This window comes from Ichthyophthirius multifiliis (genome assembly GCF_000220395.1).
Source record: "Ichthyophthirius multifiliis unplaced genomic scaffold scaff_1120509250858, whole genome shotgun sequence".
Taxonomy (NCBI): Eukaryota; Ciliophora; class Oligohymenophorea; order Hymenostomatida; genus Ichthyophthirius; species Ichthyophthirius multifiliis.
In genome coordinates, this window is record NW_004086431.1 from 9,995 (window position 1) to 23,928 (window position 13,934).

General features: G+C 19.8%; 2 protein-coding genes across 2 annotated transcripts, besides 15 other annotated features; both read left to right on the top strand. All coding sequences in view use genetic code 6, as the record gives it.

Annotated features, from left to right (window-relative positions):
* Positions 1 to 2,417: 2,417 nt before the first annotated feature.
* Positions 2,418 to 9,257, top strand: IMG5_103090 (hypothetical protein; the record flags this gene model as incomplete). The annotated part of the gene is made up of 13 exons (XM_004035173.1): positions 2,418 to 2,473; positions 2,527 to 2,675; positions 2,740 to 2,989; positions 3,040 to 3,314; positions 3,362 to 3,417; positions 3,483 to 3,676; positions 3,736 to 5,450; positions 5,503 to 6,222; positions 6,267 to 6,551; positions 6,617 to 8,492; positions 8,554 to 8,847; positions 8,888 to 9,076; positions 9,139 to 9,257. Exons 1-13 carry the CDS (start codon positions 2,449 to 2,451, stop codon positions 9,255 to 9,257), a joined length of 6,147 nt encoding a protein of 2,048 aa, XP_004035221.1. The 5' UTR covers positions 2,418 to 2,448.
* Positions 3,316 to 3,347: a microsatellite.
* Positions 6,569 to 6,593: a microsatellite.
* Positions 7,077 to 7,115: a microsatellite.
* A 1,244-nt stretch (positions 9,258 to 10,501) lies between the features above and the next one.
* Positions 10,502 to 10,535: a microsatellite.
* Positions 10,536 to 11,028: 493 nt separating this feature from the next.
* Positions 11,029 to 11,078: a microsatellite.
* Positions 11,035 to 11,081: a microsatellite.
* Positions 11,035 to 11,100: a microsatellite.
* A 78-nt stretch (positions 11,101 to 11,178) lies between these two features.
* Positions 11,179 to 11,217: a microsatellite.
* A 3-nt stretch (positions 11,218 to 11,220) lies between these two features.
* Positions 11,221 to 11,257: a microsatellite.
* Positions 11,224 to 11,262: a microsatellite.
* Positions 11,224 to 11,279: a microsatellite.
* Positions 11,230 to 11,261: a microsatellite.
* Positions 11,280 to 12,028: 749 nt separating the features above from the next.
* Positions 12,029 to 12,112: a microsatellite.
* Positions 12,113 to 12,226: 114 nt separating this feature from the next.
* Positions 12,227 to 13,651, top strand: IMG5_103100 (protein kinase domain protein; the record flags this gene model as incomplete). Its single annotated transcript, XM_004035174.1, has 6 exons — positions 12,227 to 12,249; positions 12,316 to 12,401; positions 12,529 to 12,919; positions 12,971 to 13,378; positions 13,442 to 13,502; positions 13,553 to 13,651. The coding sequence occupies 6 exons, from the start codon at positions 12,227 to 12,229 to the stop codon at positions 13,649 to 13,651; spliced, it is 1,068 nt and encodes a 355-aa protein (XP_004035222.1).
* Positions 13,315 to 13,355: a microsatellite.
* Positions 13,514 to 13,543: a microsatellite.
* Positions 13,652 to 13,934: the final 283 nt, after the last annotated feature.

The window sequence follows — 13,934 nt, forward strand, 5'->3', positions numbered from 1 at the left end:
AAAAAAGATATTTAAACAATATAGTAAAATTAATTAAAAACAAATTAAAAAAATGAATATGAAGAATAAAAAAATGATATAAAAAATGACGAAAATAATAAAATATTATAATGTTAATAATTTTATTAATAAATATGGCAAGATAAGAATTATGATTTAATATAAAAATTAAATATTTATCAAAAATCTATATCTAATTAATATTTTATACCAGTTGATAGTTAAGTATTTATATTTTAATCATAATAAAGTGGATATAATACAAAACAAAAAAATTATCAAATTCTTGCTTTTAAGCAAGAATAAAGATTTTATCTTAATAAAAATTAAGCTTAAATAAATTAAATTAATAAATTAAAAAACCTAAAAACTTATTAATTTTCTTAATAAAAAATAAAAGAAAAATATAATTTTTATTATTAAAAACCTCTTGTAAATACAAACGAAAACAAATATAATTTCACTCCTGAAAAAATAGCTTCCTACATAGCAAGTTTGCTTAAAAAAGACTCTATTATTGTTGATGTTACATGTGGAATCGGAGGATGTGCAATTTAAGTAATTTTTATTTTATTTTTATTATATTTTTTAAGTTATAAAAAGCAGCATCTTATTTAATTTGTATAGATAATTCAATAAATAATTTAATTTGCTGTTAATAAAATTGTTAATTTTTTAATCCAGAAAATCATAATATTGAATTTCTTTGCTAAGATTTTTTAAATTTAAAAGAAGAGCATTTATAAAAATTTAGACCTGACTATATTATTATTAATCCTTCTATTTATTAAGAATAAACAAAAAGCTTTATTAAATAAAAAAATTAAAATACTGATAATTTATATAATAAAATAGATATTTTTAAACATTCTAAAACTGATATATTATAAACTATGTGTCTAGCTAGCAAATTTTGTAAAAATATAATACTTTTAATACCTGCTAATATTGATTTAAATTAAATTCCGGAACTTTTTTATAAATTTTAAAGAAAATAAAATCTTTTAGAGTATTTTTTTTTTTTACAAAATATAAATATTGATTTATTTTTGATTTTAGAAATAATCATGCATGTATAAAAATATCTCTTATTTATTTGGATGATAAACTTAAATATTACTTAATATTGTATGGTGATATATCGAATGTTATTAAAAAAAATAAAAAAAAAATATAAATATATTATATTATATAATAAGCTTGATAAGAATATTGAAATATAATATATGATATAAGAAATAAAGCTTAAAACACATAAAATAAACGAATTTTAAGAATAGAGAATTCAAAATCTATTATATAAACTTGCTTAATTGATTGGAAAACATAAATTATTGCGTTATTTTTATAAATCTCTTAAAATATATGATTTTAATTAATAATAAGGTTTAATGCAAATATTTTTAAACACTTTATCTAATAAAAAAATTATATAAGAACAAGAAAAAAAATAATATTATTAACCTGAAGAATAACAAAATATAATAAATTAAAGTTTATTTATAAATGAATTCAATAACTATTTTGAAATTTAATATGAATCTATTTAGAGTCAATAAAGCTCAATTGAATAATTTAATAAACTATCTTAAAAAAGTTATTCTTCAAATATAAATATTAATAATAATTTTTAAGAAAGCTTAAATTAATAAATTATTGAAAGCGACTTTACTTCTTTAAGTGAAGAAATGTCTGGTTAGTTTCATCTTAGTGATTAAGATAAAATGAATAGTTAAGATTTAACTAATGAAATTGAAAATGTATATTTTAAAACTTTATGATTAAATAAGAACATGTTATTTTTTTTTTTTTTTTAGTTAATTAATTTTATAAGTTAAATTTAATTTATTTTTATTTACAATTTTAAATCTATAGAAGGTAATAAATTAAATAGTGTTTGTATAAATATATTAATATGCATTTGTAATTTAAAAAAATTTTACATAAAAATAAAATAAAACAAATACTTATATTTTTAATTATATGTTTGCTTATTGAGACATAATTTTATCTTGCTATTATAAAAATAGTTTGAGTTTTATTTCAATTTTATTGAAAAGTATTTTATATTTATTATTATTATTATTTTTCGAAAGTTTGAATCTAATGTAACAAATAAAAAAGAAAACTTTGAAATAAATATTCTTATAATTAATTTTTATATTGAATGTATGAATTTATATATTTATGCCTTTAAGCTAAGTTAAAAAATTATTATTTTAATTTGTTATTGCTGTTTTTATAATATTTTTAAAATATATTATCAAGAAAAAAATAATTTATATAATAATAATTACTTATAAATTGAAAAAATAATTATTTTTTAATAATAAATATAACTGTTTATTTATTTATATAAAAAAAAATAAAAAAATATTTTAAAAAGCATTTATCTTCCTAAATTTCAATTAAATAAAATATAAATAATTAAATAAAATATTTAAAAAAATGTCCTAAAAAATCTTTATAAACAGTAAAAAAAATAAATTAAAAATGCTAATATATATAAAAAAAACAAAAAATAAGACATGATATGCGAATAGCAAGGAGAATCATTATTACAACTAACATATAATATAAAAATAAATCAAACTTGTTAAGAAAGTTTGATTAAAATCTGGAAATTATTTCATATTAATTACTCAGGATATATTCAAAGAGAATAATTTTAAAAGGCAAATAAAAATATATAGAAAACTTATTTATTTAAAAATAATAATCATTTTTTAATAAATATAGTATGTTTAAATATTATTTAAATTCCTTGTAAATATTTAAGATAAAGAATTATTAATCTACATAGCAAAAGAAGAAATAAATAAAATTTGTACACATAATGATAAAGAATAACTATCATTTGAATTTTTTTGTGAGTTTTTTGCAAATCTAGCAGTAAGATTTATCGAAAACCTTAATATTTAATCCTATTAATCATTTTTAGATTTAATTTATGATAGAACTACAACTTCAACTTTTAGAAATGTTTATGGTATTTTTTATTTTTTGTTCAAATAATAAAAATTAAAAATATAATTAAAGATAATAGTTAAATACATTTAAATTACAAAATTAAGGTTTATTTGTATAATAGAGATTAAATAGAAGAATAATTTAGTTAAAGTTAAAGAAATGATTTCCCTTAATATATTGTTTATTTCGAAGAATAAGTACTTCATGACTAATAATTATTTTTATCATTGAATGAAAGGGAAGATTTGGTTCTAGAAAGAAATATAATTGATGAGAATTAAATTATACCACTTGGATTTTCAGCAGAAAATGCTATTCATGCTATTAATATTAATAACTTTGCTGTAAATATATATAATAAATATATTATTAATAAAATAAATACAAAAAGATACCAAATTCTGAATTTTTTCATTTACCTTAAAAAAATATTCATTTATTAGAATAGTATATATCACTTTTTTTTTTTTATAGATTAAAAAAATATTTATTTTTTTCATTTTTTTTTAAAGAGTAAAACTAGTAATTGCATGTGAAAATTAACACAATTTAATCAAAAGCCTTGAAATTGCATTAAATCAAAATGAAGTTATATAAATGATAGGCTGTTTAGGTGCTCATTTATAAAAATATCAATAAAATGTTTAATTGCTTCATAGAATTAATTCATATTTAGGACATCCTTTTGCAACTGAAAGTTTAAGAAGTAATTAAACATATAAATGCATGTATGTATAAGATTAAATATTTATTTTAAAATAAAAGATAAAACTGGAATAGAATCAAAATTTAATATTCTAAGTGATTTCTATAGTATAGATGATTTAGAAGTCGATTAAATAGATTAGCTACACAAAAAACAAAAATTAAGAAATGCATAGAGAAGGAAGTTAATAGATACAGAAAACAAGAAAAGGAATAAAAAAAGACCAAAGGATTTAAAAGAATACATCAGAACTTTAGACTTTAATTTAATAAAATAAATATAAAATCATATAGATTAAAGTAAATTAAAAATAAGCTTAAAAGAATTAAAATAAGAAAATTAAAAGTAAAATTCAGATCATACTTTATAATTCAGATAATTTATTTCTAAAGGAGGAAAAATACCCCAGGATACATTAGATGCTTATAAAGAGGATGTGTTAGAATATGCAAATAAAAGACCTTTATAAATGTTGGTAATGGGTAAACCAAAAACTGGAAAAAGCAAATTTTGTTCCTTATTATAAAAAAAGATTGATATTATACATATAGAAGCAGGTTTTCTAATAGAAAAATTAATGATTAGAGTAAAAGAAAATGAAGCAAATGCAACAGAAGAAGAACCTGATAAAAGCTTACCTTGGGAAAAAGAAATAGTTAAGGAATTGTTAGAAGGAAAAAGTATATCGGGAAATAATTTGATTGAATTAATTAATAATGAACTTTAGAATGATTTACCTTAAAACAAAGGATTCATTTTGGATGTTCCTTTGTGTTTTTCTTAAGGGGAAGTAGATTGGATTGATGCTATAATTAAAAATAAAGTCGCTTTACCTAAAATTGGATGTAGATATTTTTCACATATAATAGAATTTTCATGTGAAGATGATGATGTATTAAAGTTTGGAGGATCTGTTATGGAGTTATATGGAGAAAATTTGAAAATTTTTTCAGAAAGAGAAAGAGAAATTTCAAGATAACCTAAAAAAAGATTAAATGATGACGGAGAAGAGGTCCCTGAAGAAGAAGAAGCAAATGAAGAAGATGAAGAGGGGAAAAAACCTCTATTTGAAAACGAAATGCTTTATCGACCTTGTGAAGTTGAATAAATATTAAAGGAACATTTGAATTAATATAATAATCTTTAAAGAAAACGCGCAAATGAGTTTTTATAACATTTAACTGAAAATGAGCATATTGTAGTCAACCTAAATGGATAATCAGATGAGGAACTTGTTGAATATATATATTAATGTCTTGGTGATGAAGTTTAACCTTTAAGACCTTTAGCTGTTAAACTTGATGGAGGTTCTGAAAAAGATCTTCTTACATAAGGTTTGGAAGAAACTAAAATGGTTAGAAAATGGTCTCCTTGGCAATAAGTAGATCCTGTAGAATTAAGTAAAGGAAGACTTTTGATAGGAAAAGGGGAATTTGCTTGTGATTACGCTGGAAGAGTTTTCCTTTTCGAAAATGAAGAAAATCAAAACGCATTTGAAAGAAATGCAAGAAAATATTTGTAAAAAGAACCTTAGTTACCTAAAACATACAATATTGCTATTATTGGACCTAGATAATCAGGGAAAAAAACTATGGCGAATAAACTTGCGGATTAATACGGATTCTTGGTTGTTGATTTGGAAGCTATTATTGGGGAAATTCTTGAGTGGCAAAAGTAATAAGAAATTGAAATAGGGTAACATATAGTTTCTAATTTTGATTCGAAAATTAACCATATTCATTTTTCAGCTGAAGAATGGAAAGATATTTAAAAAGTTTTTTATTTTTAAAAAAAAAACTTATTTAAATTATTATTTTTGTTAATAGGGAGGTTTGATTTCAGCAAAAGATATATGGCCAATAGTTTTACATAAATTAGGAATTACTTTATAAAAAAAGCCTGAAAATTGGGGTGTAGAGAAAAACGAAGACGAATAAGAATTGGATGAAGAAGCCAAGGCAGCAGCAGAATAAGCAGCTAAAAAGGCAGCTACAAAAAAAGCTTAAATGAATAAGAAAGGCGCGAAAAAAGAAGTTGATGATGAAAGACCTGTAACACCTCCGATAGAAGACTTATCATTAAAGAATTTAATTTAAGTTATTTAACCTGATGGTAAATTAAAGCCTGTTTAAGGTTTGTGTATAATTGGTTATCCTACAAATGAATAAGAAATTAGTATGCTTAAATATCATAATATTTTGCTCGACAAGATTATTGTTTTGAATGATAAAGGAGAAGAAGAAGAAGGAAAAGTTCTGAAAACTATAAAAAACATGGAAGATTAAGTTCTTAATATTGAAAACGAAGTTAAATACATAACTGATGCAACAGCAGTTTTAAAAGAACAGTATAGTGAAGATTCTGTTAAAGAAATTCCCATTGAAGGTACCGAATTGGAAGTTTATAATAGAATTAGAGTTTAATTAGATCCTTTTTTTATACGATTCGATACTGAAGAATTAGCTAGATATCCAGCTGATGTTGGAGAGGAAGATGATCCTATTACTTGGGGTGAATATGGTAGTTATTGCCCTATTATTTTTAAGGTATTTTCATATTATTATTTTTATGTAATTCTAATATATTAAAGGATGAATAATGGCTTGTGCCAGGTAGAGGAGATAACGAAGTTATTGTAAGAGGCAAAAGACATAAATTTTATTCAGAAGAACAAAAAAAGAAATTCTAAGAAAATACTTGGAAATATGTTGATGGTAGTCATCATTTAGAATTACCTCCACCTCGTATCTTACTTATGGGAGTTAGAGGTTCTGGTTTACATACTTAATTATAAAAACTTTATGAAAAATATAAAATTCCAGTTATGGATTTAAAATAGAATTTAATTAATCATATTCTTAATGAAAAGGAAAAAGTTAATTTAAAAAAAAAATATATATATATATATATATATATAATTATTATTTTTAAAAAATTTAGAGAAGATAAGATCGTGTATTCTAGAAAGGTTTTAAGCCTTAAGAAAAAGATGAGGAAGGAAATATAATAGAAGATCCAGAAATAAAAGAAGAAGCAGCTGATTTCGACAAAAGAATTGAAGAAATTCGCTTAATGAAATTAATAATGAGTGATGTAAAATAAGTTTTTATAAATGGGAATTTCTTTGATTTAGAAGAAGATTTAATTTCCATGTCTTTACCTGAACTTCTATCTGAATCTCGAAAATTACCAGAATGTGTACTTTTGTTAAAAGTTGATGAAAAAAATTTCATGGAAAGATAATTTAATTAAAAAGAAATTGAAGATCTTTACAATAAGAAGATGGAAGAAAGACGTTTAGAGAAACAAAGAGAAAAAGAAAGGCTTCGTTAAGAAAAATTAGCTGAATTAGCAGCAAATTTATAAGAGGGAGAAGAAATGCCTTAGTTGGAAGAAGAAGAAGAAGAACCAGAAGACCAAGAAGATCCTGAAGCACCAAATTTATTAGAAATGATAAACGAGAAAAAAGCAAAATTAACTGAATAAAGAGAATCTGATTTAGCAAAATTAGAAGAATATAAAACTGCTTTTGAAGATTTAGGTATTTAGGTTATTGAAATTACTTGCGAAAGGTCTATCTAGCATGTTTTTGATAAAATAACTTATAATTTAAAACCCTTTTTGGAAGAAAGATAGAACAAATTAGAATAATAACAAACTTATGTCCTCAAAAAACCCCAAAAAGAGGAAAATGAAGAAGAAGAAAAGCCTTTCCGTTTATAATATTTTGAAAAGAGTTACACATATAGAAAAAGTAGATTTGGAGAAAAAAATCCTTTAAGTCTTTTGGAAATTCCTAAAATAAAAGATTTCCCTTTATTATATAGAGATAGAATTTACTATTTCCATTCAGAAGAAGAAGTTTTAAAAGCATCAAAAGAGCCTTTGAAATACATTAAAAATAATTGCTTCCCAAAAGACGTGAATATTAAACCTATTGTTTTTGTTATAGGAAAACCTAAAACTGGGAAATCTACATTAAGTAAAATAATAGAAGAATAGCTAGGAATAGTACGTATAAAATTGTCTTCTGTTTTAGAAGATTATGGACCATAACATCCCTGTTTAACTTACTAAAATGCTCGAGAAGTTCTTTAATAAGGAGAATCTCTTTCTGATTAATAGGTTGTTGATTTGGTTTTATAAAGGGTCTAAATGGCTGATTGTAAAGCTAGTGGATGGGTTTTAGATGGATTACCTTAAAATAAATAATAAGCAATTTTATTCTAATAAAAAGGAGTAGTTCCTTATGCTGTTCTTTCATTATAATTGAATGATTCAGAAATAAAAAAAAGAGCTTAAAAACAAACTAAAAATAAAAACAAATTCGGATATAATCAAATTATTTTGCATGAAAAATTATAAGCATGTGAAAATGATATTTTAGAAAATTTCTATCTTACTACGTTTAATAATGTACGCTTTTTGGATGCCAAAATATCTAAATGGGGAGTTTTTGACCTTGCTAAATTATATATTGGATAAACTACTTTGAGTAGATAATAATTTTCAAGGGCTTTAATTACTAATGAACCTGTAAATATAGGATAATTAGGACTTACTATAAACGAAATACTGTAAAATATGTCAACATTTAAAAACATTTCTCCTGTAGCGCTTAAAACTAAAAAGTTTTACGTTTAAAATAATATTAGACATCCTTTTATTGCTTATTTTGATGGATATATTTATGTACTTGATAATGAATAGGAATTGCATGATTTCCTTAATAGACCTGATTTATATGTTTATTAGTATATTGATGATGATCTTCCATCTAAAGTTCCTATTGATAATATAATTGAGAAATATAATAGTACTAAAAAATATTAAATTATTAAATTGTTTATTTTTTTAAATTAAAAAAAATAAAAAAGCTGTAAATAATAAAGGATATTGTACAGGATTTTTAAGAAATGATTAGTTAAAAAAAAGCTAACCAAGTCTTCTTGTAGAATACAAAGGAGGTATTTATTCATTTTCATCAACCTAATATCAAGTAAGGTTCAAATAGATGCCTTAAGATTACGAAAATATTAAATTACATGATAAATTGCCTGTTTAATTTGATCCTCTTAATTTAGTTAAAAAAGTTGCAAAAAAAGGAGATTGCACTGCATTTTTGGAACATCATTTAGGAAATATTGTTATGAGAGTTTTAGCTTAATTAGGTATTTTAAATTATTTATTTTTAAAAATAAAATAAATAAGGTTATAAAAGGATAAAATACCCAACTTTAAATTGTAAAGAAACGGCTCTTAAATATATTGCAATCTCTTTAAAAGCTTGTAATCCTAATAAAGATGAAAATTATAGATAAAAATATTAACAAAGATTATAGTAATTTATTAAACATTGTTATTATAGTGAAGAGATGAAAGAAGAATAAAAAAGAAAAAGTTTTCATTTCTTTTATTATTTTTATATTATAAATATTTAATAGGTATAGATTAACCATTAGGTTTTTGGAATGACTGGGACGAAGAAAACCTTTTGAAAATAACAAAGGAATTCAAAGAATTCATGGATACTGTTGAAAGTAATGATAAAGAGGTTTATTTTGAAAGATTTATTAGATGATAATTATTTTATATTATAAAATCAAGTATACGTCTATTTTTATTATTATAATTTCTTTTTTTAAAAAAAAATTAATAATATAATTATATGATAAATAAATAATTGTTAACAAGAAAAAAATATATGAAAATATAATAATTTATAAAAAAGTAAATGCTTCAACTATTATAAGGGTTATTTAAATGTTGAAATTATTTAGGATCCGGAGCACCTTCTAAATTATAATTTTTTTATTAATTTTATCCATAATCGTTTATATTTTTCTTAGGTGATTCAGCCTATCTTTTATTAATTTTATCTGACTTTTAATATCTCATGTCTATTTTTATAAGTTCTTTTTTTAAAAAAATTAAATAATTTGATTCTTATTAAATAAAAAAAAAAATATACCTAATTCTTAACCTAATCTTATAGATGTTGATTTAGGTTTAAAGTTTTCACTCATATCAATATTAACTATAATTGCGAATAAAATTAAAGTAAAAATACCTTTAAATTTTTTTCTAAATAAATAGATAATTAATAAAAAAAACCCGTAACAATATGATAAGAAGCAGCTAAAATCAAATTCTTCACATTAGCATTTAATAATTAATCTTAACTTCTTTAATAATAAATTTTAGAAGTGTCACTCAAACGATTCCAGACATCATCTAAATCACTTTTTTTTAATTAAGAAGAATAAACAAAACCTAAAATTGCAAATATGATTAATATAATTCCCCATAAGAAAATAACAAATTTAATCATATTTAACCAATATTTATTAAATACACTTATTAAATTATAACAAATAGCTATTAAAATGAATGTTATAAACATAAATATTAATAAACTTTAACTAAATTCTTACTTTATTTCTACACCACTAAAATTACATACATCTTCCAACATGCTTTTTTTGTTTGTTTTTTTAATTATTTTTTCTTTTTTTAATATATATTTACCATAAAATCTCTGCAAATATTACATCAATAATAATTGTAATTATGGCTACATATTTTGAATATTTTAAATTATTTTATAATGATAATTATTAATTTGAAATTTTTTATTGTTAGGAAGCTCCATCTAACTTTAATTAAGGATTCAAAGGTATATTTTCTTCTCCATGACTTGAGTTATTCCCTTATTATCTCTTAATTAATTATTTATTTTAAAAATAATTATTAATTATATAATACTTCCTGATTATTTTACTTCATTTAAAAATATATTTGTTTTTAATATTATAAAATATATAATTTATAATATTTAAATTTTTTATAAATATAAATTACAAAAAATATTTATTTTAATCTTAATCAAATAAATAAATTAAAATAAAAATTTAAATTATTTTTCAAAAAAATAAAAAAACTTATAATCAATTAGATAGACTGAAATTTCGCAAAAGACAAAAACTGAAGTTGAGTTATGAGTTTCTATTAAGGTTTTAATTTATTTTTTATCATATCTTAGTATTTAATACCAAAAAAATAAACTAATATTTATCTTTAAAAATATAAAACCAATGTTTCTCTTATTTATATTTTAAATTAATTGTCAAAAAAATTTTTTAAAAATTAATTACATTAAAAAAAATATTTATATTATTTTTTTTATTAAATTATAGATAACAATATTTGCAAAATAGCAAATTTATAAATTATTAGGTATATATTAACTTGGCATTAATTTCTCAAAAAAAGAAAATTTGAATTGTTTTAAAGAACTAATAGAAATAAAAAAAAAGTTTAGTGTAAAATTTTTAAAAAAATTAGACATTGATATATATATATAAATAAAAATAAAAATTTAAATATAAATATAAATATAAATTTATATTTATATTTTAATATAATCCTTTATAATAAATATAATAATATAATAAATTTTTTTATAATTAGATTTTTTTTATATTTTATATATTTTATTTTTATTAATTAAGAATATATTATAATTAACTAATATATTTAATATCTTATTTTTATATTTTTTTTATTATTTATTTTTTTTATATTTTATCTATTATCAATTTTTAAGTTTTATGTTTAGTTTTGGTATTAAAAACTAAAAAATCAATATTTATATAAAAAAAAAAATTGTTTTTTATATGTTATATCTTCTATATTTCTATAAAAAGTTTTAATTTACTTTTATTTAGATTTAAATGTAATTTCATGAAGATATTAAATTTTTATTTTTTTGTATATATATTAAATATTAATAATTTTTAAATTTTGATTTATTTTAATTTATAATAACCAACAAGCTAAAAAAAACTATGAACAACATTAATATTTATTTCTTAATTAAGAAAAATAAGACTTTTTCGAGATTTAATCTTTTTATATATAATTTTAAAAAAATTATTAATGCTTTTTATTTTATTTTATATAGATTAAAATAATTATTAATGATATAATTCTCTATTATTAAATTTAATTAAATATTTGATTTTTTAATATTAAAAAATCTTATAGTATTAAAATATTTTTTATTTTTCAAAAAAAAAAAAAATATGGGAAGTTCTTGTTAAAAGTAAACTAAGCAAAATAAAAGGAACAAAATATAAAATTTTCAATATAATAATTATTTATAAAAAAAAAAATAGAATTACAAAAATAAATAAATTTAATAATTTGTAAATAGGAAGATGCAAGTAGTAACTCAATTTAAAATCAAATAAATAATCTCCAAAGGCAACTAACTAAGTAGAAAACGAATAAAACATAAAATAATAAGAAATATAAAACAACTCTTCAGAAAAAGATAAAAAGTAAGAAAATGAATAATAATAAGAATAAAAATAAGAGTAAAAATAAGTGTAAAAATAAGAATAAAAATAAGGATAGAAATAAGGATAAGAATAAATTAAATAAAATGATAACCAATAGTATTAATATACTGATGATAATTAAGATCATTATTTTACTGATGAACAATATGAATATTACTAATAGTTAATAAAAGAAGAAAAATAATAAATGGAATTATAAAAAAATGAAAAGTAAAATAAATTTAAAATTATATCATTTTTTTATTAAATTTTACAAAAAAATATAATAATATCTAGAAAACAAACAATAAGATGGAAAGCTGGAAAAGAAATAGGATTCGGTTCTTTTGGCAGAGTAATTGAAGGTCTAAATAAATTAACAGGTGAAAAAATTGCAGTTAAATAACTATAGAAAAAGAAAAACAATTCAAACGTTTTTTTAAAAAAAAAATGATAATAAATTCTAAAAATATTATAAAAAAAAATAGAATATTAAATAAATTATAAAAGAAGTTAAACTACTATCAGAAATGAAGCATAAAAACATAGTAAAATACATTGACGTTTAAGAAGATAAAAACGGTTAGCATATAAGTGTGCTTTTAGAATATTTAGTTGGAGGTTCAATTTGTGATTAAATAAATAAATATGGAAAACTAAATGAAAATATAGTTAAAAAGTATACAAAAGATATTCTTTAAGGTTTAGAATATTTACATTATCATGGAATAGTACATAGAGATATAAAAGGAGCAAATATATTAGTTGATCATAATGGAGTTTGTAAAGTAGCAGATTTCGGAGAGGCAAAAAAAATAATATAATAAGAAAAATAATTAAGTTTATAAGGAACAGCAAATTGGATGGCTCCAGAAGTAATAAAATAACAAAATTATGGAAGGTATTTAGATTTTTTATTTTAATTTTTTTTTTTAAAAAAATACTTTTTTAGATTTTCAGATATTTGGAGTTTAGGAGGAACAGTTATTGAAATGTTAAGTGGTAAACCTCCTTTTAGTGGTTTAGGAAATGCTTTATCAACAATGTATAAAATAGCTTAGGATAATAAACCTCCAGAGATACCTCATTTCGTGAGTGATGAATGTAAAGATTTTCTCGATAAGTGCTTTAAGATTAATCCTTTGGAAAGATGGAATATTTATCAATTATTGAGGCATTAATTTATAACTGATTAGGGAACTAGTTATTTAAGAGATAAATAAAAAAAAAATATAAGTGATGGAAATAGAATGAATAGTATAAATAAATTAAAAGAGTAATTAGGATTATAAGATGAAAAATAAGAAATACAAAAATAGGAAATCCAAGAATAGGAAGAAGAATTTAAAGCAAATATAAGGTAAAAACTTAAAACTATTTATGAAGAAGAATCTCATTAATAAACAACTAATAATAATTTTAGTGATAATTTTGTATTAAGTGAGGATGACAAATCCATTAAAAATATTTAAAAAACTAGTAATGTAATAACTTATTATTATTATTTTTATTTTTATTTTTATTAATTGTTTAGGGACCTAAAAAAGAAAATTTAAACAATGTATTTTTAGATGAGGAAGAAGTGGATTAATAAAATAAAAAATATGATAAGTAAAGGAACAATTATATATGAAAAAAAAGTCTAAAAATCATACATACAATGGTTTTATTAAAATTGAATGTAAAAATTTTATTTTTTTAAGGAATTAATAATTTAACTAAAATATATTATTTATAAATAAACTAAATTTTTTATTATATTAAATAATAGAAATAAACATATATATTATATAAAATTAATAATGATTTTAATATTTTATAATAAATATTAAATATTAAATTTTGAAATTTCATTTTTCATTTTATTTAATTATTTTATTTTTAAGTTATTCTTTTTTTTTATCAAATAAAATTTT